Source organism: Schistosoma haematobium, chromosome 1, assembly GCF_000699445.3.
Source record: "Schistosoma haematobium chromosome 1, whole genome shotgun sequence".
NCBI classification, from domain to species: domain Eukaryota; kingdom Metazoa; phylum Platyhelminthes; class Trematoda; order Strigeidida; family Schistosomatidae; genus Schistosoma; species Schistosoma haematobium.
Genome location: NC_067196.1, coordinates 69,681,743 through 69,708,130, shown reverse-complemented (window position 1 = coordinate 69,708,130; position 26,388 = coordinate 69,681,743). Strand labels below are relative to the sequence as shown.

General features: G+C 31.1%; 1 protein-coding gene across 2 annotated transcripts in view; it reads right to left on the bottom strand.

Annotated features, from left to right (window-relative positions):
- Window positions 1-26,388, bottom strand: part of MS3_00001987 (uncharacterized protein) — a 205,025-nt gene that overhangs the window by 2,505 nt on the left and 176,132 nt on the right. For both annotated transcript variants that reach the window (XM_051209532.1, XM_051209533.1), the window contains 2 exons: window positions 23,117-23,746; window positions 871-1,102 (listed from right to left, as the gene is read on the bottom strand). In XM_051209532.1, coding sequence (XP_051074986.1) covers window positions 871-1,102; window positions 23,117-23,746 — 862 coding nt within the window. The remainder of the gene's footprint in view (window positions 1-870; window positions 1,103-23,116; window positions 23,747-26,388) is intronic.

Sequence of the window (26,388 nt, the reverse complement as noted above, 5' to 3'; positions counted from 1 at the left end):
TTAATTTAAAATATAGTATAGATTTTAAGTATATAATATATGGAGATGATCTTATTCCCATACATAGCAAACTACACTTTTGTTATTACTTTGTATTAGTATTGATCAAAGATATCAAAATTCTGCCTGTATCTTCTTGCTTTACTCTGTGGCTTATGAAATATTGTGTCATTTCACAAAGCGTGTAGTATTATTATTTCTCATTCTGAAAAATGCAGTCATAAAAGAATATTCGCAATCAGGAACTTTGTGTTCCAGTTCGTTTCCCAGTTTACTTCGTTAGTCTATAGTGAAAAAATTGTGGTCAAACATTTGTATTATTCAAATGTTTTGTACATAGATGCATTTTTCAATTGATCACTTTTTGTCATTTCTTTGTCTTATCTATGACTATCATTATCTTTCAATGTTATACTCCATAAAATCTAATTCGGTTTCGGCAAATAGGTTACTTTATTAGTCATAATTTACACAGTATGTTTTAAATGCAGGAGGAAAACGTGTTTTTTTAGTGAGTTATAGTAAATTATATTAATTAAATATCTGATAAGTTGCATGGAATGTATAAGTATCAGCCAGTTTCTATGTTGTCACATACAGATTTCTATTGATTCAAAATTAGTTTAATAAAAGAATGTTAAAGTACCGTCTGATACATACGCACTTATGATAGATACATCGCTTAAATCCCTTTTATATACAGTGGATAATTTTTTATTGCGAACATTTGTAGTATGAATTTAGAATAGAGAAGCCTATTTATCCTCAACATGCTTGAATAGTAAGTTTTAGAAAAGAACAATATGAAATTAATAATATTAGGAAAATGGAATGAAAACAACAATATTTCCTATAGACATCTTTACCAACCTTCTTTATTCGAAGAAATGTTTTCTTCGTTTATTGGAACTGATATTACTGGTAAAAAATGGCAAATCTGTTGACGAAATAAAAATTCTGAATTAAAAATGGGTGAGGTAGGATAATTTGTTGGTTTGTTGTAGGATTTTTTTGATTTAATTATTGGAGATGATGATTCAACTTGAGTAAGAAGTGATTGAACAACCGAATTTTCTGTGTCCACTTGTTGATCGAGGTAATTCTTCAATAAAAGTGAAAAGGAAGATTGAAACTTTGAGGATAATGACTATTACTGTGATATATTTTTAACATACATATTGAATTCAATTTTGTAACAAGTAAAATGCATTTTTTAAAGGAATAGTGGTACTAACATGAAGTAAATGTTACCAATGAGGATAATGAATCCATTTCAGTTCAAGTATATTTAAAAAATTGATGATTAGAAAAAAGGTAGTCTTAGTTAGTCACTTACAAAAGATATGTACGCTTATTAGTACAAGAAAAATGAGATCCCTTAGCGAACACAAACTTTATAGTCGGTATGAAATATGTGGACGTTATTTGAACAATTTGTAAAGGCTTGTAATATACTTATTACTCAAGATGAAATTATGATATGAATAAATTAATTCTGGTTACTAAAATGTTTCCGGAATGTTATATCTGGATAATTATATAACTTACTGTGCCAGTGAAATCGTTCTTTAAAAGTAATTAAAATGGATAGACATTAAATTCTTTATTTTTGTCAGTTTATACTAGTCGGAATTTTATTCGGTTTCTCATTATCATATAAAAATAACCACAGATAAGATGTTTATTTGTTCCGTTATGTCATTATGGACGCTAAAATAACTTGCCATTGTTTCTTATTTAAATTGGTACAGTGGTGTTAAATGTTCAGATTTTAATCGACAGAAAGGTTGACGACGAAAGAGCACTTAGATTTGTATTTTATAATAGGAAAAATACGATTTGAAATAAATAAGACAGTGGAATAGTAAATACCGCAACTGACTTTGAATCAGTAAGTCACAGATTCAAAATAGATCATACCTACTTCGATCGAAGAAGTTGATTTATGTCATTAGCTTTCACGCTAAAATAAAAACTCATAATCGACTACACAAACGTGTGGTCGATATGTAAGTCACATTGTTCAAATTAATCAGTGCTGACTAAGCAATTTAGTGTAATGTTGATTACAGTAGTAAGATAAGTTTACAAAAATGAAGACATTTTTCAAACTACATGTTAACATGAATATTTAAGCTACAACAGGTTATTTCGAATTAGTTATACAATATAAAGTTTACCAATGAATTTTTATGTTGCTGAAATTACTTTTAGATGTAGATGAGTTAAAGATATGCATCTATACGTATATATATATCATGAAATATATATTTATTATAAATTTAGTAAGAAATGCCTTACTTCGCAATATATCTGTACACATCATTTTGGTTTACCTAGTCTGCTTACTTCGGGTAAACTAAAACAAGGGAATTCAAGAGAATTATCAGAAAATTTCAATAGTTGAGGTCTTGAGTCAATTGAAGCTAGACCATGTTGGGATATTCAGGAAAATATCCCAAAAATTATTCTGTTAAGTCTAACGCTATCCGTGGACTTGAAATGGTGTTATTTTCTTATTGGTCAATATTTATTTCACGTGTCATTTTCCTACTGGTCAATATTGTACAATGTTATTTTCTATTTTATGGTACAATGTGGTCTGCTTGATTGGTATATAAACAGAGTATGTTTGAAATATATCGATTCATATCTCAGAGGCTGAGACTTGTGTTCTGAACTCAAGTAGCTGGGCTAGACAGGGAAACAGGGCCAATCAGGACTCTAGGTCGTTTTTACATGTTTTACGCGTCTTTGGTCCGGTCGATAAATTCACTCGCTACCCTCTAATCAGCAGCCTTTTTCACGTTATAACAGACCATCATAGAAAACCTGGAAGCATTGGACAACCGTTTCGTCCTATTGTGGAGCTTCTCAGCAGTGCGCATCAGAAAGTTCTTGCGAAAAAAGTGGAAACCTTGTTTTGGTTGATATCAACCACATGAAAAAAGTGGTATTCTTATCAAGTAATTATTTGTCATATGGTAGTTTACAAAGATTTCTTTAGTAAACTTAAACCATGCTACTGAAATTGAGCAACGTTTAAAAAGGGTTTTTGAAAGTTCTGTCATATTATTTGCAAATAAGCAAATAAATGTTCCTCTAAAAATGTAATAGAACTTATATGTAAACTATATGTTTACTTGGCTTATAAATGTTTCATGATCTTGAGGTTAAATAATCTTCTATCTAGAAACGTATCCATCTTTGGAGCAGGTTATTTTGTTCCTTAATAATTTAACTGACCATGACAAACTTTATATACGAATTCACATTACTCCTGAAATATCTATCCACAGTAATCTCATTTTAAATCAACAGTCTAGGACCTTTTGATGTTTCTGACTAGTTTTATGTCAAAAGTGTGCTTCTTATTCTGTACATCATTGATAAGATAATCAGCTTGAGAAATTATTTTCAATAATCAAGATGGAACTAATCATCATTGAAATAAGTTTTGAATGTGATTTAAATCAGAATTCAAGTAGTAACTCGTATTCAATCTGTGACATTTCTACTGAATGACAGCATAATATATTGTATCACACCAAATCTGTTTTATATGTATTATTTGAGAGATGTAATTTTAAACAGTATGTATACTGTAAAGTTAACAAATAAATCTTTGCTTATGACAGCAAACAGATTGTTGGTTTTTGTTTTTTTCTTAAATTCGAGGTTGAATATTTCTGTTAGTTTTTATTTTCATTTTACTTACTGTGAGAACTATGTTTTTTGGATATATACAATAGGAAACCTAATTTTTAGATATGGTGTTAATTGAAATTAGACTGTGTATATACTTAAGTCAAATAGATTATTCTAAATTTAAATGTTTAGATGACAGTTAGTGACAGCATGTAAATAAAAGAAGAACGCTGAAGGATGCTAATTTTGAGTATTAGAAATTTATGATATGAAATATGTTTACTACAAATGAAGTTTAGTCATGAATTTTTGTTTAACTATCCATCATTAACATCATTTTAATGGATTTTGTATATTTCGTAACTCACTTTTACTGATTCAGTTAAATACTTTCATTCTTAATAGTTTATATTATTCATTAAAATTCGTGTTGAATGTAGTCTGACAGTAAACAATATAACTTGAAAAGTTTTATTCTAATTTTTGAAAAATAAGTTAACTTATTATTATTTTTTATTGAGATCATGAATCGACTGATGTTAGACTATCTTTGGAAACCTGAAAGCACTGGATGGCCGTTTCGTCCTATCGTGGGACTTCTCAGCAGTGCGCATCCACGATCTTGCTCTCATGATTTGAAACCAGGGCCTTCAGTCTCTCGCACGAACGTTTGACGTCTAGACCACCGAGCCGGCATCCAACAGTGATAATGTCTAACCTCAACCAATCCACGAAGTTGCACGACTATCTTCCATTGTACTGAGGTAGATACCCGTCTCTACCGAACACGGATTAGCTCCAGTGGTCCTGGATTCTCACCAGAACTCCGAGAATTCCCTCACGAAGCATGTCGTTAGTGAGCGCATGGTAATTATCAGTAGGGGTTTGTGGAGATTTTTAAGTATTTTGATTGAGATCATGAACTTAATAATCTCCACAACCCTGTACTGATTATTATTTCTTGTTGAAATATGTAAGGGATTTTATTTCAAAGATTGATTGTATTTGAAATTAAGGAAGTGATTCATGAAGTACCTACCTAAGATAAAATGATATTTTCATTCAGTGATCAAAAAGTTTTATAATCATGATCATTGTATACGACTAGGATAAGGTTTAATTTTGATAATTTCTATTAAAACTAAACTGTTACTGTTGTAAAACGTTATTACCAAGTTCAATTTATGGACCGAAACTCGACTGAAAAGGTTATATATATAATATGAATTTGATTGATCATAAGATATTTAGGAGATTAGATTGATATAATGAATGGATGAATGTTAGACAACTCTATTGAAAACCTGTAAGCACTGGATAGCCCATTCATGATATCAGTCTAATCTCCACAACCCTATATAAGATTATTGATAATGTTGTGATGGCATGTTGTCCACAAAATTTGTTTTCATTTTATATTTACAATAATTTCAAGTTTATATGAATCATTTACATCAATAATAAAGCACTACATAATATAAATAATAATAGTACTTCATTTATATATGTGTATAAATACTCGAATAATAAAGTACAGTAAATATTCTACTATGACAATGAAAAATCTCTATAAAAGTACATGAGACTATAATTCCATTAAGAAAGTATTGAAATGTTAAAGAGACAGGTAAAATGTAAATTAATAATTTTGTATCATAAAACCTATCTGTAGTTATATCTAAATTATTATGTGTTCAATTAGCTGGTTATTTAATTGTAATCTAACTTTGTAATAGAACTTTTTTTAGAAAAAGACTAGAATTTTCCATGATATATTCATAAAAATTATATTGAAACCTGTTGTATGATATATTTTTAGGCTTATTTTATTTATACTACTTGCAATAACAAAATCTGTATAACCTATAACTGTTATATGAATATATCCATTTCTTGCTTTACATACTACTACTACTACTACTACTACTACTACTACTACTACTACTACTACTACTACTACTACTACTACTACTACTACCATTTCACTTCGCTTACTCCCTTTACTGTTTAATACCAAAAATAATAGTGATAATAATTAATAATAATGACGGTAATATGACTACTTCTATGACTATAGTTGTTGATTTTGTGTTTTTTTTTACTAAATAAACTGGAATAGCTATTGAATTTCACAGATTCCACTAACGTAATTTTATGCTTAGGTTATACTGGAAACATATATGTATAGATATATTTGTTCCTATTTATGCATATGTGTTTTACTGTTCTATAAATGTTTGACTGAATAAAAAGCAGGACATATTTCTCATATGAAAATTCGAATTGTCACATTGTTGATTTTCCAAAAAAAATTATATTATCTAGCGTCTGGTATATACGTATACAATTACATCGTCTTTTCAAATGTTTTAGACAGTAGGGTTGTATATTTTATTTTTGAAAAACAATAGTATGATGTTATTCAACATATTTGAAAACTTTAAACTAAACTACAATTTGTCATAGTTTACTTTTTATTACATTATTCTAGATGGAATATTAGTGTAACTAACATATTAGATCAACATATCGGTTATTTAATTCAAATTGTCTACCATAAATTGAAATTATTTATAATATTAGAATAACACTGGTTGTTCACTTAATAAACATCTGTGTCAGTATAGCCTTGGTGCTAATCAGCTTCTGTTGATTAGTCTATGGCCAATAAGTTGAATGGCTGAATTAGACGATTCACCTAGCTTGATGTTAGATAGTTAAGGTCAATAAACAGCAGACTTTGAAATTTTTTAAAATAGTTTTCACTCACCATCAGTTTTAAAGAATGCGTTTCAGTGAGATTTAAATATATTTCCTTCAGTGTTACAGTAAGAGATATTACCACTAAACCACTGCTGGTTTATAATTTACATAGCCTCGTTTAATTTTAGATTTAAAATCCCAAGTCGAGTTGCAAGTGTACTTTTTCTGCAGTCAGCAGTGAAATAATTTAATATAACTTTCTTTTTCATTACACAGCATATGCTAAAACGGTCCCAAGTACCCATACATATGTTATCAACCACTTCAAACAAATGTGCCTAGATGCATATTTATTAAAAAAAATACAGCGAGCATTTGTGAAATAAACTGCATCACGGTGACATACAGCATATTACAAGGACATTATAAAAACACTGGTTTCTATTATTGTGAACAACTCGAGGCCTATTGATATGATAGGATAAAAAGATGACATTATTTAGATCTATAATTTTTGTGTCAACTCATTATAAATTTCAGCTAGGATGACAAGTGTAAATTTTTATTCAGTGGGACTATGGTATTCCTCCACATTAATTTTGTGTGATCATAGTTTACTTAATTTAAGACTAGTCTCATCTTCAGTGTGACTTTTATTCATTTTAATCTCCTTTGTATTAAATTATTATGAGCTGGGTTCAACATGTGGTATGTGCTACTGACGTCAGTAGATATAAGTAGTAGGTATCATCAAACAAAAGTGAAATGTCCAGAGGCAAAAGGTTAAGAAGATTGAAGGAAATAGGACGAGAACAGATAGTGATTGGTATGGAAACAAAATAACAATGAAGTCTGAGACGATTGATTGACATTTGACAAATGAACTATTTGCTGTATGGTTCTCAGATTTACTAAGAGATTCTGTCATTTTGTATTCAAACACAATCGATTGTTCCCACTTCTGTTATCGTTCACTATAAGCATGATATGGATTATGGGATTTTATTATAAATCCTTTCAATTTCACATATGTGATTGTTTCTTATTATTAATCAAATGGATACTATCATCATCGTATTTTTGAAGTTCTTTTTATGTTCTTACTTTGTGAAGTAGGAATTCGAGTGGTTTCTTGTTTCAAGTATTAGTAGTAGGACAATGAGAATAGAGTGTTGTTTGATATATATATATATATATCGTCCTAATTCATTTGTAATGCAACTTTGTATATGCTGTTTTATCGTTTGTTGTTCAAGAGTTACAATTTAGCTAACAGTGAGGTTTTTTTCAAAAACATTACTTTTTTCCATTTAACTTAAAAGATAATCTTAGCATAAACCAACTAACTTATAAGCATATCTATTTGTTAGTTGTAAATGATCTCAAATAGTATATTGCTACACAAAGTTCCGTAAGGATAGATCGTGTACAGACCGAACCGCAACTCTACGGATCATTGTGGAACGATAACTGGATCAACCGGCGGCCTGCTTGAATATCTGGGCTACCTGTTCCTCCGATCTAGATATTTCATCAAGTTATCTGTTTTGTTGTTTGTTTTAGCACATCACTATGTCTATTGTGCGCACAACCTATTCAGGCGCGTTTATGAAAAGTTTACAACCTTTCGCTATACGGGATGCAAAAAGGTACAATCAGCGACATCATGGTTGCTGGCAATATGCATTGAAACAAATGAACAGTAATCAAATGTGGATTACCGAACTTCTAACATCTAACTGGTCATCATTCAAAATTTATCGTCACAATCGATCAAGGTATAAGAAGAGGAAACTTGTTGAAATACTTTATGCTGAGAATTCTATGTTGTACCAAAAATATAATGTTAAATAAAGCTTCTAATAATAAAAAAAACTTGAATGGAATTCATCACTCTACATCAACTTCATTGACTACGAAAAGGCATTTGATAGCGTGGACAGAACAACACTATGGAAGCTTCTTCGATACTACGGCGTGCCTCAGAAGATAGTCAATATCATACAGAATTCATATGATGAAGTAAAATGCAAAATTGTGCATGGAGGACAATTGACAGACTCGTTCGAAGTAAAGACCGGTGTCAGACAAGCTTGCTTACTCTCACCCTTTCTCCTTCTCCTGGTGATCGACTGGATCATGAAGACATCAACATCTGGGGGAAACACGGGATACAGTGGACATCTAGGATGCAACTGGACGATCTAGACTTTCGCAGATGATCTGGCCCTTCTATCCCAAACGCAACAACAAATGCAGGAGAAAACGACCAGTGTAGCAGCAGCCTCAGCAGCTGTAGGTCTCAACATACACAAGGGGAAAGCAAGATTCTCCGATACAACACAGCATGCACCAACCCAATCACAATTGACGGAGAAGATTTGGAACATGTAAAAATCTTTACATATTTGGGCAGCATCATTGGTGAACATGGTGGATCTGATGCGGATGTGGGAAAGAACAAACCAGATCCCAGCGGAGGAAGAAATTAGGAAGAAGCGCTGGAAGTGGATAGGACACACATTGAGGAAAGCACCCAACTGCGTCACAAGACAAGCCCTCACATGGAATCCTCAAGACCAAAGGAAAAGAGGAAGACCAAAGAACACATCACGCCGGGAAATGGAAATAGACATGAGAAAAATGAACAACAATTGGATTGAACTAGAAAAGAAGGCCCAGGACAGAGTGGGTTGGAGAATGCTGGTCGGTGGCTTATGCTCCATTAGGAGTAACAGGCGTAAGTAACACTAAGTTACAACTTGGTCTACTTGTACTTTTTCTATACTTTAAACGAATTTAATCAATTATTTTCACTTTCTTATATTCTTTCAGGTATTTTTTAAGTAAATATTACTACAAAAAAGAATTTCAGATAACTAGTGTATAAACGGAAAAAAGAGAACAATATGCAAATTCCATTGATTGCATAGCTAACTCTTCTATTTGAATTACCCCCTCCTTTCTCTTAGATGGAGGTATGGTATCTTCTTTTATTTTTTAATGTGACAACAAGAAATTTTCAAGAAAAATAATACATCGACTATTTTAAACAGACATAATGTTACTGTCTTAAAAATGAAACGTTTAATATTTTTCTCTCTTTTTTTTGAATTTAGTAGACTATCAAAAGTATTTAATACATAACAATATTAATTATTTGATTCACCTTTCTATTTGAACTGTGTAAAACAAAACTGATACATAATTCTTTTTGTTTTGTTCTTTCAATAACTGGGTGATTTAACTTCATGTTAACATTTTATAGGTTCTTCCTCTTTCTCTTTTTTTTATTTAACTAAAAATAAATGTCATTTACATTTAAGAAAGAAAAGTGTCGAAATACAATGTTTGGTTGTTCGGTTAATATTAATGAGGTGATAACTTTACTTTTTTTGAAAAATTGAAAAATAAAAGATGTAAACTGACTAGTGTGTAGTCAGATAGTAACAAAACGTACTTCTGTGTAAAGTTAATTTTCACAAGCAGCCTAACTAATCGGCTAACGTGTATTTTCACAGTTTAAATCACGAAATGGTACTGGCTAGATAATTAGTGAAAATCCGAAAGTACTAAACGATCATTATGCAACATCATAACCCCATATTTGGAATTCAAACACGGTATCTTCGGTCTCTCATGAACGTTTGACCTCCAGGCCAATTTATCTGTCATCCAACGATGTAAATGCCTTAGTCCAATCAACCAACAATATTGTGCACGACATTCTTCGTCCAGATTTTCAATGATGGCACAGCTAAGATCAGTCCGTAATTTACACTGTGAAAATTCCACAATCTCCACGAATCCCTTATATTAATAATGTATATTCCCTGGAAACTACCTTACTGATTCATTGCGTTATTAGACATATGAAGTTTGTGATTTAAACAGAATTTAGTTTAAGTTTGAATCAGTGACATCCAGGATATCATCACATCATTACTGATTATTTCTTTTGTGAATTTCGAAATCATAATGGGGATTTGTGGATATTCTAGTAACTTTAACAGTTGAATTCAAGAGTTGATCTAAGCCAAACCACCACTGAAAACTTCGAAGCGCTGTACATCCGTTTCACCCCAGTATGAGACTCAGCAGTGTACACCCGCGATTTAGCACGAAGGACTTGAACCCAGAATCTTCACTTTCGTGCACGAACGCCTAATCTTTAAATCAATGAGCCAGCATTCAACGGTATTAATGTCTAATTTCAATCGATTCATGAGCTTGCGCAAACCTTCATAACTGTGTCACATCCGACATGGATAGGACTCCATAATTAATAAATAGAAAACTATTTTGAAAAAGTTGTAACAACCAAGTTTATTAATGTACATTCATGTTAATTTAACCATATTGTTTTATTCTAAATGATGAGATCTAAATATTCCTCTTTTTATAGGTTTATACGTATGACTGCCTATGTGTATGTATGTGATTGAATGTGTAGGGCAATGCTCATTCCTATACATTCATCAATAAAAGTAAATCAAAGGTCTTTAAATAATTAATTCGAATAATGAAGTCAGAGTCTAGACTGGAAAAATCAATAATCCATATAAAGCTTTGTAAGATTGAGAAAAAAACAGATTTTGGCTTCCTTCATAAAATATTGTGCCTAACATTTCATAAGTTTCTATTCTTTTTTACAATGTAAATATATATGTTAGTATTCTATTGCATAAATGTACATAAACTTACGTGCTCTGTAATAAAATGGAATAGTAAAAAGTAAAGATCTGTCTGAAAATGTATCATAAAAACTTTTTTGTTCGTAGATGAAATCATTGAAATTAGTACTCATTTCAGTGATAAACTGAAGATCACTTCAGAATGTATTTATGCATTTTCTGTTTTTCATTTAACTTAGTTTATTCAATGGTTATCACATGTTATAATTGTGTTACTGGTTACTGATTTATATAAATTGTTTTTATATGGTAGGTTTTGTATGAAGTAAATAACTGGTATGCATATTATTTTGACAAATAAGCATTTACCTTGCCCTCTCTTCATGTTTCGTTTTATAATGGTTGTGTTCAGTGTCAGTCGGCAGTGCTAGTTGTCTAGATGTTCTTGATTTGGTTACTTAAAAAGATCAATCGTACTGTCTAGTGCTTGTTGTCAATTAACATCTTTGGTATAAGGCATGTTTCTCTTGTTTTTTTTTCAGTTAATAATAATAATGATGAATCTATCAGTGTCCACCAACTTCAATTTGAATAGTCGATAAATATCACAACCTTTCATGGAATTGATCTATATCCAAAGACTGGGTACATAAGCTTATTCTAAATTCGTGAATGACATTTATTTCTAATTAAATCTCCTAAAACTTAATGTTACAGCCTTAAAATTATATTATACTCTGTTGATTAACTTAATAAATCACTCTAAAGTTTATTTCATTGAAGAATAAGGACAAGATAAGGTTTTGGAATTCCCATTTCCACGTCTTTCTTGAAGTTTGTCAGATGATGATAATTACTGTCCACTAACAGGAATACTATAAAAATATGGTTACAAATAATGTCAATGTAGGCATGTAAAGTATCAAGCGTCTTAGCAAAGTTGATCAGTCTATTAATGAAACAAGTCCAAATTGAAATTAAAGTACAAAAATATAACTTTGGTCCTCAAAATGAAACCAAAAGGATCAATAAGATTAAAGTATTTCATCATGACTGGACACAATTTAAACTGATAGTTCATGAGTGTTTTTACTTGATACGGATACTAGCACATAGTACTTGTTTAATTCTAACCTTTATTAACTCTTTTGTAAATACCAAATTTTTTTTTCAACAATAACAAACAATCTGGTTTGTTTTTATGAACAATGAAAAAAATCGTCTTGGAGCGAATATCTACATTTGAATACATGCATATCTATCTAACGAGTTACAAATTGGACGAGATGCTTATCCTGAATTCCAATGCTAACCACTGTCCAACTCTGTTTAAAAATCGTATACAATGTCGGTTCTTTTATACAATATTGTATAGATTGTAAAAATTAATTTAATTGATACCAAACATTGATAAACATTAATTTCAATTACATGACTGGAGAGAAATGTTCATTTTTCTACACAAATAAACATTAAAAATGTAAACACGTCTGAGTACTACATATATAAACAGAAAGTAATTTCTAACTTTTCAGTGTATTGTAACTCTACTGTTATTATTATTAATGGCCTTATTCACTATTATACTTTCGATACAATATAGAACTCTCAGTATATCTTTATTTTAAAACTACAGTTCTCATCTTTCTTTGAAATTTTATCATTTGGTATAACGGTTATTTGTAGCACAAATATATAGTATTATCAAGAGGTTAGTAATAAAAGACAGTTATAAAAAAAAGTTGCATTAAAAGTCTCGGATCGTATCCAACATCAATTAAACACGTTTATATACATACAAATATCCATCATTGTCGTTTAATTCGAAAATCTTGCAATAAAATCAATTCATCTATAGAAGAAATTGAACAATCATATATTGATTTATTCATTTTAAATACTACTTAAGTAGTAGTTTAGTGTGTGGACAGGGAAAGTAGACACTTATTTATTTATTGACATATAAGTACTCAAATGCGGACAGATGTCGATCTATTCACTTGTTCACAGTTCATATATATTTATAGATTTTTGTTAAGAGACATTTATACTGAACTGCAGAACCGATTAAATGACATTTAAATAGTAGAATAAATAATCAAGTTTAAAAAAGTGAAGGATTTTCTGCTCAGATATCTGTGTGTATCAGCTGTTAAAATAATTATTCTATGCTTTAGAAATTATTCAACTACCGGGTGTTTGATTAAGATAGCAATCTGTTAAAAATTCTCGTACCATCCAGTGCTCCCAGATTTTCACTGGTGATTTAGTTAACATCAGTTTGTAAGTTGAGCTACAAAAATAATAAGTACGAATAAAGGAAACTATACGTTAAACACAAAAATTCCCATAAAGTGTTTATCATATTTCCTAAATCATGTGGCATAGGTAAGAACATCGTTTAATTGTCTCAATAATAATCAGTTTTATTGAAAGTTAAAGAGACTTAATCTATATCAAATTAGATTGGCGTTAATTGTCTATCTAGTTAACAGTAATTTGTATGTGATTACGAAAATATGTGCATTAGCGCGGATATTATTTTAACAATGAATAGAAAAAAATACAGTATTTGACTTTTTTTTTGGGGGGGGGGAGGGTAAAATTTAAACTAAAACGTTTTATGCTGTTTGTAACTTATTAAGTGTTAAGATTTCAAAATGAAAGTCGGGAGAGAAATTTACTTCGTTATTGATAGTTTACTGTAGATGTAACAACAAACTAGTGTATCCACGGGGAAAATCAATAAGTAGCTTCAAATTGTATTTGTTTCATAGAAATATTTTGTTTAATTAGAATGTGGTATTCACGTTATGCTAACTTTATGACAGTCTATTGGAAAAGATTTTGAAATCAACTAACAACTGAATATCAGATTAATGATTATCGAATCATAAAGATAGAACATTTAAAAATTAATTGAGGAAATACACTTGATCATGATATTCATAGGATTAACGTAGAGAATGTAAAACATGAATATGCATCTAGATAACTACATGATTATTAAACAAATATAAATATTTATACTACAGTATAGATAAATCATTTTAGCAACTTATAAATGAAATAAAAAGTTGATTATTTTATTAGTTGTCAATTGTAAGAATTCAATGGTTGGTTTACTGAGATGAAAGTTGACAAAATTCAGTTATATGCAATAGACAAACACGTAAACTATGAAGTAAACCAAACAGGATGTGAAAAAATGACTCAAAAGGCTGTGTTCATCTCTGAATGATGTAGTGTTTTAATAAACTTAGCAAATATACTTATTTAACTTTTTCTAAAAATGAAGAAAAGTGTTAAGAATTTTAACGAGATATTTATTCAGTTAACGTTTTAGAACTCACCAGTTAAATTTACAATAAACTATGGTTGATATACAGATAGTCTAACATTCTCAACTTGTAGTAGTAGTTAGGATTTGAGTAAAACTTACATAAAACAGCTAAATATTTCAAAACATGGTAAAACATTTTATCAGTTGCCTAGATGTCTATTTTTTATTATCAGACAATATATACTAATAACAGTGTTTTCATCCTTTATCCGATTTCCAATATTTTGTTACAAGAAAAATGAGTATTCGCTTAACACTGTATTTAGCTGATCACAACGATCTACGGCAATTATGTCATACAATTTTAGATTTATTTAAAACATGAAATTAATCATCATCCCTAATGATCAGCCAACTCATTGAATGATGCTATTTCTTATATAAAACACTATTCGGATATGTATTTGAAGATAAATGAAAGAATTTCAGTCTGTTAGTTCAAGTTTTAGGATATCTTATTTAAAGTCCGACCATTTCATTCTAAGCAGGAAAGTCTATAAAATACATATTTTTGTATGACGGATACCCATAGTTTGAGATCATATAGAACGTCGTGACGTACACATCATAACAGCAAAGTAAAACTTGCAAGTGAACCGAAAATACGAAATCCCTCCCTAACAATTTACCAATTTAATTACCTAATACGAGGTACAGATAAACAATGAGAAGTTGTACTTAGTTCATCGTTAGTGGCTCCGTATCTGACTCCAGTTAAAGCATATGCTGTTTGTTATCGAACTATACATGCTGCGAACCCTCGTATATTTTTATCGACTTAATCAGCGTGACACAATAAGGGAATTAAATAAGTCAAATATGAAAATAAATTTTGAATACGTATAATTCTAACATACGTTGATTCGTACATACGTCGACTGAGAAACGAAGTGAAGGAAGCGAAGTGAAAAGAGTGAAACGAAACGAAGTGATGTGCAGTGAAGATGGGGAGTGGGCAAATTCTTTTTGACCAAGCGTGACTCCATATTTATATTCAGACAAAAATAAGTTACAGATATGTAATGAATAGGGTAAGCAATTAACACATATATGAGCATATAAAAACAGTCAGGGTTAATAAGCGAATAATCATCAAGGTCTGTCCAGAACCTAACATAGTACATAGTACAAGCCACTATGCATCTGATCGACATTGGTTATCTTGATAATTAATGGAGAGTAAGTTATGGTATTTACATAATTTGCGTATTTACGTAATTTTTTAACTAGAGTAAGAAATCATTTAAACATTGAAACATCTTCTGTTATATATATTGTAGATTCAGTTAATTATTTATAGATTGATATTACATGTATCGAATAATCCCGTTGTCGACCTGTATTTTATTATATTTTGCATTTGTTTAAGTGATCATTTTCTCATCTTTCCTTCTCTACATTTGCATAGTTTGCGATTACTCATATTGCATTTCAGGTTTATTTCGTATTATTCATTTTTATTACTGTACATAAAAAACATATGACGTTCAGTATCATTTACATATTTTCCTATTACAAAAAAATGTACTTGGTTAACAGTAAGTTGAATTTATTATGTTGGATGAATTACAAACAAGATTAAATATGTTAAAGAATAAAAGTTTTCAGTTTAGGGGTTGTGCTCACTAGTGACTAGCTGAGTGAGAAAATTCTTGGGGTTCTGGTGAGAAGCCGTGACCAGTGGAGCTAATCTGTGTCGGGTAGAAACAGGTGTCTACCTCAGTACAATGGGAGATAGTCGTGCAACTTCGTGGATTGGTTGAGGTTAGACATTAACACCGTTGGGTGCCGGCTCAGTGGTCCAGTAGGTTAAGCGTTCGCGCACGAGACTGAAGGCCCTGGGTTCGAATCCCGCCAACAGGATCGTGGATGGGCACTTCTGAGGAGCCCCACAATAGAACGAAACGGCCATCCAGTGCTTCCAGGTTTCCAATGGTGGTCTAACATCAATCGGTCCATGATCTCAATAAAAGTTTTCATTAAACTGAAGAATTAATAATTTTATAGAATGAATTTTGGTCCATAGGTTTTCTAAACATTGTAATATTCCTGAAAACCTTTGGAAACCTAATAGAAATAAATTTAAACTAGTTTAGATGGTAAAAGTGATAAAAAGCAAAATATTTTAATTACAATGGAAAATCATAACATGTCTGAAGACATCAATGATATGTTATTTTTCATCAAGTCGTTTCTGTATAAGACATCACTGTATTTATAAGCAAAGATGGGTGGTGACTAGCAGCGGAATACAAGACGTGTGTTTCCTTCTGTTTGGGAGTCGTCAACTGGATGTACCTGCATTCCACCGTTGATGTTCATTCCAGGACTCGAACCAAGTGCCGTTTGCTTCAAACGTCATCGCATTATCCACTTGGCTACCGAGTCCTAGAGTGAACATCAAATCTGGGATGTAGGTGTATCCAGCTGACGAGTCCTAAATAGGATGAAACGCACGACCTAAATTACACTGATAGCCACCACCCATCTTTGCTCATAATGCTTGTGACTTAAGGCAATATCGAGGCAATCATCACAAGATGCACATATGCCAACAAAAGACTGGTTAATTACGGTCTTAAACATTAATTGGAAGATTCAAATAAATAATGCAAAATGAATTTGCATATCGTTGTATTTACTTGTGTATGATGGTAAGAAAAATGTGTTATTTGGAACACGAAGTATTGGAGTAAAAACTTCTGTGTTGATAAAGTGGAAAATTGACAGTTATATAAGGTTCACATATACGTTACTTGTTTGTATTTTTTCACCGATCTTTAGGATTTCAATCTATCAATCTCCAGCTGACGAGCTCCAAATAGGACGAACTGAGAGTCCTGAATTCCACTCCTATCCACCATCCATCTATGGTTAGATGACGTTCTTAGAAATTATTCCAAGTTGGATGGATGGTCGAACCTTCTTTCGTAATGAGAGGCAGAGAGCTTAACATCATATGAAACGCTTCGGCAAATCATCTCTCTTAATTAGCTAGGAAAACACTTTTGAATGGTTTTAATATTTTTAATATCAAACCGATGACCATTAAAAATGACATGGACTGCTGTTGCCGGTTTAATTTGTAAATTTTCCAGCTTTACAGGACCATTAGGTCTTTTGTGCAGCTAAAGTGATCCAAAATACGATTGGAAATTTCTCCGAATAACTGTTTACCACAGAACACATTACGATAGACACATTCTAGTTTGTAGTCACAATTTTATGTGCATGTAAACTGGTTCTTATCTTTGATTGTAATTAAATAATTTTAAAGAGTGTTGATCGTTTTATAGAAAGTTTTAATTATGAATGTTTTCAAGATGCATTGCAATTCTTGTCTCTTTAAGTTATTGTAAATCAAACACATTTGATTTCATAACTTTGCTTCTAAACACTTAAGAAAAATTTAACATTCATCCAGTTTCATCATTTCTTAATCCATATAATTTCATGCACTATTGATAATATTGTTAAAAGACTAATATTTGAAACAAGAATATTCTTTTCGATAAATTCTCTTCAGGTTCTACAATTCATATATCCAAATTAATAATTCGAAAAATGGATAGGTTAAGGGCAAAGTGAATCGTTTAGTTATAGAATGTGAATTGAGGATTGCCAAACAAAATAGAATAAAATGGATAATGATTATTCAATATATTGATACGACAAAACAAAAATCTTTCAACGCCGGGGCACTACGTTCAGTGTTTTTTACGCGCTCAATGGTGACACTGAGGCTAAAAGAATAATTACCTAGAATGACCGCTTCATTTTGTATTTATCAATTCGACTGCTCCTGTGAAACAAGTTCTATTGGTCGAATCTCTAGGAGTTTACAGTTTTGTGCCGGCGAACACCTCCCAGCGCGTCTGCGCAAGGGTCTGCTGCATAAAACGAACACCTGGATATTGGCTCATTTAGTACGAACTGGTCATGGTACCAGTATAAACCAATCCTTTCCAATTATTTATCGGGTCAGTAATTTTTGTCAAAGCTTGTCAGACTTAAAGTCCTTCAAATGTCTGAAGCAGTGGTCATCCAGATGAAGAAACCTGAGCTATGCGTACAAAAAAATATTTTCAACCGCTTCTCCTTCCCTGGCCAAACCCAAGGTCAATTAATCAATAGTAATCTTAGTTATTGAATGACTTAATTTCATTATTGTACTTACGACCTTTCGTAGTCAAATTTAATTGTCTCTGTTATCTTTATTCACAAATCTTTGTCTGATTATTATTAACATTATTGCTGATTCATTTACTTTTCATTCACCCCACCTTATTATGTCTTACTAATAATTTTTTTACACTAAACATTTAGTCGAATTGTAACTGCACTATTATTTCTCTCACCTTATGTAACCCATATTTATTCTGATCATGGATCTTAAATTTTCACTTAACATATAAGCTGATTCAAATTAACATTCTATGTGAATCATATCAACATTAACCATTTCATTGTATTTTATTTGACAATCCTCAATTCACATGCCTTATTTTCAAGCGATGCACTTCACCCTAAACCTGTCCGTTTTTCGGATTATTAATTTGGATATATGAATTGTGGAACCTGAAGAGTATTTATCGAAAAGAATATTTTTCTTTCAAATAGTTGTCTTTTAATATGGTGGGGATCTTTAATCGATAATACTGTTCCTTACACTTTACATTCCCTGTACTAATTTGTTAATAATAATTATAATAATATAACGCTACCTACTATCAAATTCATATGTAAATTATGTACTAGATATTTTAATATTTTGAAACGGTAAAGACTGTATTTCACATAAAACTATATTTTCATATTGAATATTTTAATGAAATGTATTTGATTAATAACCATCAATGTAATCTATGACATATTGATTACAATATTCATTGTAGTATCCGAACAACACTACCGGTTCTTACAAACATATCAACATAGAGAAGTGTAACAAAGTAACGATAAATAGATCAATATAGTTAATTATTGCTTATAATATGAAATACAAATGTACTTATAAATGAATCCTAAATATAAATGAATGCAGTTTTTTTATTCATATAACATAACGGACGTTTTAAAAATCTCGAAGTATTTTAATCTAAATTTCTCTTTTAAAAAAAGAGTATCATTATGATAATTATGTAGATGGAAATAATAGACATGAGAAACTTAATTAGTACTACTACTACTACTACAGATATTTATGAGAATTAGTTACAGCTGACTGAATGTCTGAAAAACTCAAGAGTACTCAATTTGTTCTTTATAAGTATTATTGATATATTTTGCTTCTAATATATTGTAAAAGTGTTCAGTAAACTATAATCATATATGATAATAATAATAATAAAGGGAATTACTTGTTTCGAAGTTAAATATATACAATAGTTTGAGTGTATTTATAAGAAGATAAGTAAATTTTATAAAAATTGTTGATCAAATTTATTATTTTACACTGATTTTAACTGATACATTTACATTAACTTCTATTGTCTCGGTTATTTGGAAGTGAATAAGATACTTACAAAATCAACGTTCTCAGATCAATCACTAGTAGTCTACAATGCCAAACCAATGTACCTCTGAAACAAAAATAAGCTCAACGTTCAATGTCTACTTCGTTTTGGTGAATTCTATGTTATAAAAGTCATTTTAAGTCAACCGATTTTATGCTCTCTCTCTCTCTCTCTCTCTCTATATCTATATATATATATATATATATATATATATATATATATATATATATATATACTTCTCATATGGAATACATTGATGATTACTAAACAATACTTCTGTAGTTAATTAGCTAGTTCTCTTCGCTTTCACATATACTTTAATGCATCTGTAATGTAATTAAGATTAATTTATCTTGTATGTTCATACTTACTTTTTTTTAGGTGATTAAAGACTTTACTCACATCTTAGCTGATACATGAAGAAAAGAATTGTCATATAGACTAGCCACATTTATTAAATTGCATTTTAGTATCCAATAAACTGATGAAATGTTTTATAGTAGTGTTATTGGATTATTACAGAAAAGCTTTAGGTTAGATTATACTAAACTAATCATTGGACTGCAAAAAGCTTCCAGCAGTCAATAAGCTGTAAGTGTATACCTTGGTTTGAACTTCGTTTACTTTTCACTTTCTTTTTTATGTTTATCACCAAAATTTACTTTCTGTTTCTTTAACCAGATTGTATATTAAACAAATTATTCTTTCAATAACAATATATATATATATATAGATGATTTCCCTTTTTTGACAAATTAGAAAAGTTAACCTTCAAAAACTGATAAAATCATGACAGGCTTTTGTTTTGTTTCAGTTGTTTGTTCTTATATGATTCATCATATAATAATAAATTCCCAAAATGTAAATTGTTAAAACAACCATTGGAATACATATGTAAATATATCAAAAGTAAATTAACGAAAACTGAAACACTGTGAGATTCACAGTATTTTCTTTAAAAAAAAGGAAATCAGAATGAATAATGAGTAGGTAAAAAAGTCAGGCTACAGAATTATTGTCAATAACAATAATATTATCGTTCATCTTGGTAGTTCAATATCAGTAAACAATAACAACTGTTATATCCTAACAAAGATTAAATTACGGTTAACTTTGGAGACCTATTAATGGACTAATATTATCTATATATACTTGATTTATGTAACTATTCAGTAACTAGGTTATGTATATCTATATTTCCCTTATTATAAGCCTCTCTTTTGACCCATAGATTATTATTGTACGATTCACTGTTCTTATGTTATACTCAGTTTATTAATTACTGTCTCCTACGTTCACAACCACTTTTGACTATATTTTGTACGAGTGTTATTTTCTATTTTATGGTGTGTCGCGGTCTGTTTGATTGATATATAAACCTAGTATGATTGAAATAAATGATTCGCATAGTGGAGGCTGTTATTGGCATACTGAACTCAGCTGGACGAAGCTAGGCGAGCAACGGATCAATAGGACGTTAGGCTGATCAGACCGGTCGGACGTCATTGGCTTAGTACAGCATAAGAGCAAATTAGTCGTAATATGATTGGCGAACAGATTGCGTGATAACTAGCGGGCTATAAAGTCACAACAACAACCGTAACAAGACATGAAGTCACACCACTGATAATAAAATTAATGACAACAGTTTGAACTAGTTTTTACAGAATATCAATATTAAATATCTTGTTTCAGATAGTGTCCTGAAAATATGTTGTGTTGAAGAAATACATTAAGGGAGAATGTCAAAAAGAATACAAAACGATGTTTGATATTTGTATTTAATAACATTCTAGAGATAAGTAGTGAGGTAGGCATCTTTCATTACTTAAATATTGAAATTTAAATGTTTAAACAGTATCCTATTTCGTAGAAAATGTAGAACAGTAATGTATTCAGAGATGAATGCAAAAGATGTTGAGATTTTTATCGAGAGTGAACCTTGAAAAAGCTTTATCATAAAGAAAAACGGTTTGTTTCATGTAGATGTCAGTATCTATTGTGTTAGCATAAAAAGTAAACAACTTGGTGGCGTGTATTAAGAATTATCTATTCTTACAATAACAGTATCCTGCATCTAATGTGATGCTAATACACGGATTTCACTCAAAAGAACCTGAGTAATCTTCACCATGAACCGTCACTATCTTAAAAACCGCTGAAAATTAAAGGTCACTTGAGAACTTCTTTCTTCTATTGTGGAGCTTCCAGGAATATCCAGCCATCATTCCACACCAAACTTAATTTAGAATATGAAGACCCTGTAGTGAACACGATAGTTTTAAGACATTGATAGATAATTCGAATTTCTAGCAATTTGCTGGTACATCTTATTGACAACAACCAACTCTTGCTAAATATGGGTCGAGGGTTTACTAGTAACTTCTTTAAACTAACGATGAGTAGTGTTTTCATAGATGATCTTCAGTGTATGTCATTTCCATTGATTATTTGCTTTCAAAAAAATAGGAACGTCTTTACGAAACCATCAACCATGTTAAAATTAAAACAATAGTAAATCTGCGTAAAGTGAGATTTCTGCAGGGATTTACTAATGAAGCAAACATTTTATGAAGAATTTCTGTTAATCTTTATCTATATTTTCTAGAAAACTGTATTATATAACTCGTTGATGTTCACAAAAATAACTTTTTATATAACCTGGTAACTCTGTGAAAATTTGTTTACTCGATTTTGAAAAAAGCTTTTGTATAATGATTCCTAGTATTTTATAGTTTCTCATATTTTTGTATGAATAAGCAGATTTGGATGCATGGCTCAACAGTCTAAAATAAAATACTTGAAGTAATCAGCAGACCTGTAATTTACCAATGAACATTAATATATTGCATTTCGGATGCGAAAATCTCAAACTTTATGCAATTGTAAATATTTCTCAATAGAGCGAAAGTTGGAATTTCAACACTTATTTCTATGAACTCCTCTTAGAGTGCAAAACATAATACCTGTGATATACCAACTTAAGAACAATATGTTGTTGTTATTTAGTCATTTCAGCGCAGTATAAAGTGTCACATTGTATTTAGGCTTATTGATAGGATATCTGAGGATTGTATAATAATTGAGAAAATAACCTTTTTTGAAAATCGTAACAGAGATTTTTGTTAGTCTTCGACACTAATACGTTCTTAGCTTTTGTTTGCACAAAAAGAAATATTACTTTATTGTAATTTGTATCCTCCCATCTTACGTGATTTCAAACATTTAATATTGATAAATAATAAATAATTTAGAGAATTATTTGAACTAACCAATTCATGTTTAAATCTGGACAGATAGTTGAGTACGCGTCCACGCATAGCCAACTCATTACGTTTTGTCCATTCAAGCCAATCTTCATTTAGTCGATTACTATGGTCATGGATCAACAATTCATAATAAGGAAGAAAAAAACTTATTGGAGTTGATAAATTTGGAATTTTGTTTGCTAAAAGTTGTGAACTGCTCTGTTTGGAATAGGTTGATGTTGGTGCTGATACTTTTTTTGGCATTGCTACATGTGGTTTATACATTTGGACTAGCACTAAACCGAATAAAAAAACGATCACAGTGAATCCAATCACTGAGCTAATGTAATGTGACTTTCTACAGCATGCACTTCGTATGCCTAACATGCAACCGGCATTTTGTTCAATACCAAAAGATGATGATGGTGGTAGGCATAATGGTGGTCCAATAGGAATCAATGAACTGTCAGGAAGTGCTTCACATAGATTTTGTGTTGAGGGGTCACATAAAGAATTTAAGCGAAAGTGCTGTTTTGATTTATTTTTACTTTGTGAATCAATGACTTGATTGGAAATGATCGATGAGGATGTTGTTTCTGAAGATTGCGAATTTCTAGGGATTCCAGATAAATACATCGATGGTTGGTACAATGCCTTTAAAGAAAAATAACGAAATATTCAACAGGATTAGTATAAAATGTTTCGATATAAAATGCTTTTAAAATATATGCAATATTCACACAGTCAACTTTTGTTCCCATTAAAGTTGTTTAATCCAGTGCTTTATTCACTTTCTATTAACGTTCGCACTATCTCAGTAAATTTATGAGGCAATAAACTTTCATAGAATAAGGCATTACAAATGTTAATTCAAACTGGAGAGTAAACTATGTACAAGAGTTTCAATTAAGAAATTAATACGTAACATCTATGATATATTAACTGGCTAATTCTATGATAAATAAAATATTTTATAGTTGAATACATGAGTCATTTGAAGCTAGACTACCATTAAAAACCTGGAAACACTAGACGGCCGTCTCATACTAGTATGGGACTCCTTAGCAGTGTACACCCACGATCTCGCCTAGCGAGATTCGAAACCAAGACACGTCAGTCTCGCGCATGAATGCTCAACCTCTAGACCACTGGGCCGGCCGAGATCCAACGGTGTTATTGTCTAACTTCAACCAATTCACAAAATTGAGCGACAGAACCACCATTGTTATCAGTGAGTTACTATCTCACAACAGACACGGTTGAACAACACTTATCACTGCTACACAAGAACTCCAGGAAATACCTCTTGAAGCCGGTCACTAGTGAGGATATGATTATTATTATTAGAAAGTGTTTTGTGGAGCTCAGTGGTCTAGAGGTTAAGTGTTCGTGCGCAAGAATGATAGGTCCAGAGTTCGAATCTCGCGAGGTGGGATCGTGGATGCGCACAGCTGAAGAGTCCTATACTAAGACAAAACGGAGGTCAAGTGCTCCCAGATTTTCTATGGTGGTCTGGCTTTAATTGACTCATGATTTCAACAATAAAATTACTAAAATCTCCACACAATCCCTTCTGATAAAAAATATTTGTTATTAGAGTAAAACATGTTTTCCATTATAAAATATATTACTCAGAAATAATAGATCAATAAGCATTTCGAACATTAACTGATATGTATTGCTTTAACGGTCTAGTGAATTTACATCTCAAATTTGAAAACATCTAATAAGACATTTTATAGCTTTTCTCACAATGCATAGCCAACTTTTTTTCGTTGCTCAGCAATATTAAACTGTGCAAACAAACAAATTCAATGTCACGGTAAAACATATTACTCAAGTTAATCACTGAACAGATATAAAAATGGCATAACTACTCGTGCTAGCGCAAGCACTCCTTGTTACTGTAGTGGCTAAGATTCGTTAATCAATCACCTTGATAACCGTTTTTATATAAATCACAACGGTGTTTGAAATCACAAGGTAATAGGAAACGGCGACTACAGTTTATTATCGGATAGCACAGATCACAAAGCTCCAAGCATATCGAGCGGACTCCGAGCGGAGGGGCGAATATGCGTCCGAGTGAGCAAATGCAAAGGCGAATTCATGGTCAAATCGAATAAGGGCACAACAAGGCAAGGCGAGTGCTAATAATAGGGTTGGAGCACACATATACATGGGGAAGAGAATGATTCGTTGAGCGATACTTAAGATATTGACATTTAAGCCAGAGTGCGTTGACTGTCACATGTGATCATAATAATACAATAAATATGCAAATTGTTACTGTTCGAATGGCATTGTTTGTTAAATAGGTTAATAATAGGGCTTAACCAAAATTAACCATAATCCAGATTAATTGTAGGAGAGTTGCTACATTACAATAATTTAAAAGAAATTCCCTTTGTTAATTCCGTTATAGAAGTATACGGAAAAATCTTACATGAAACGGATGCATTTATGATGATAAGTGAAGTTTAGATGTAAGTTACGTCTTTTTTAAAGAAGTAGGCCAAACACACTTGAGACTACAATAATTTCCGTGTATGTTAGTAATTGATATTCTATCTGTAACTATGTTATAAGTTAACTAATTTTAACAATTATAATAAAGGATGTTAGTAGAGGTTAATAACAATAATATCTTTTTAAGGTGTGTTCATCATCACGTTTAGTCTCTTACTATAAACACTGATTGAATTTCAATAGGTTAGATTGATTACTGATTACAAAGAAAGCCATATGTGCCTACTCTTAAAGAAAAGCAAATAACAAGTCACTATTTCCTGCCAATTTAAACAATTTTCTATTTTAATCAGAAAGGGGTTTTGTGGATATTCTGGTAATTTCAATAGTTGAATTCATGAGTCAATTGAAGCTAGACCAACATGGAAAACTTGGAAGAACTGGACAACCGTTTCGTTTTAGTATGGGACTCCTCAGGAGTGCACATTTATTTAATAATGAGTTCAGTTTGAAAAAATTTCCTTTAATTATACCATCTTCTACAGGTATTATGGTGAGACTATAATTTATGGAGGACCTTTGAGCGACGCTAAATTGACCTTGTGAGTATCTGCCTACTTACTAGGGCTAAGTGAGGGATTTAAAGCAGTTTGAAGAATAAGGATTGTGATTGACAGTTGATGGTTAGGGTTAGAAATTAGATTTAGGGTTTTCATCACGAACTGACATCAGCTATAATGCCAAGACTCTATTCAGTCAATTGGGTGAATAAATTTCGCGCCGAAGTCCAAGACCTGTTATCGTAAATCTTATTGGTTCGTCCAAAA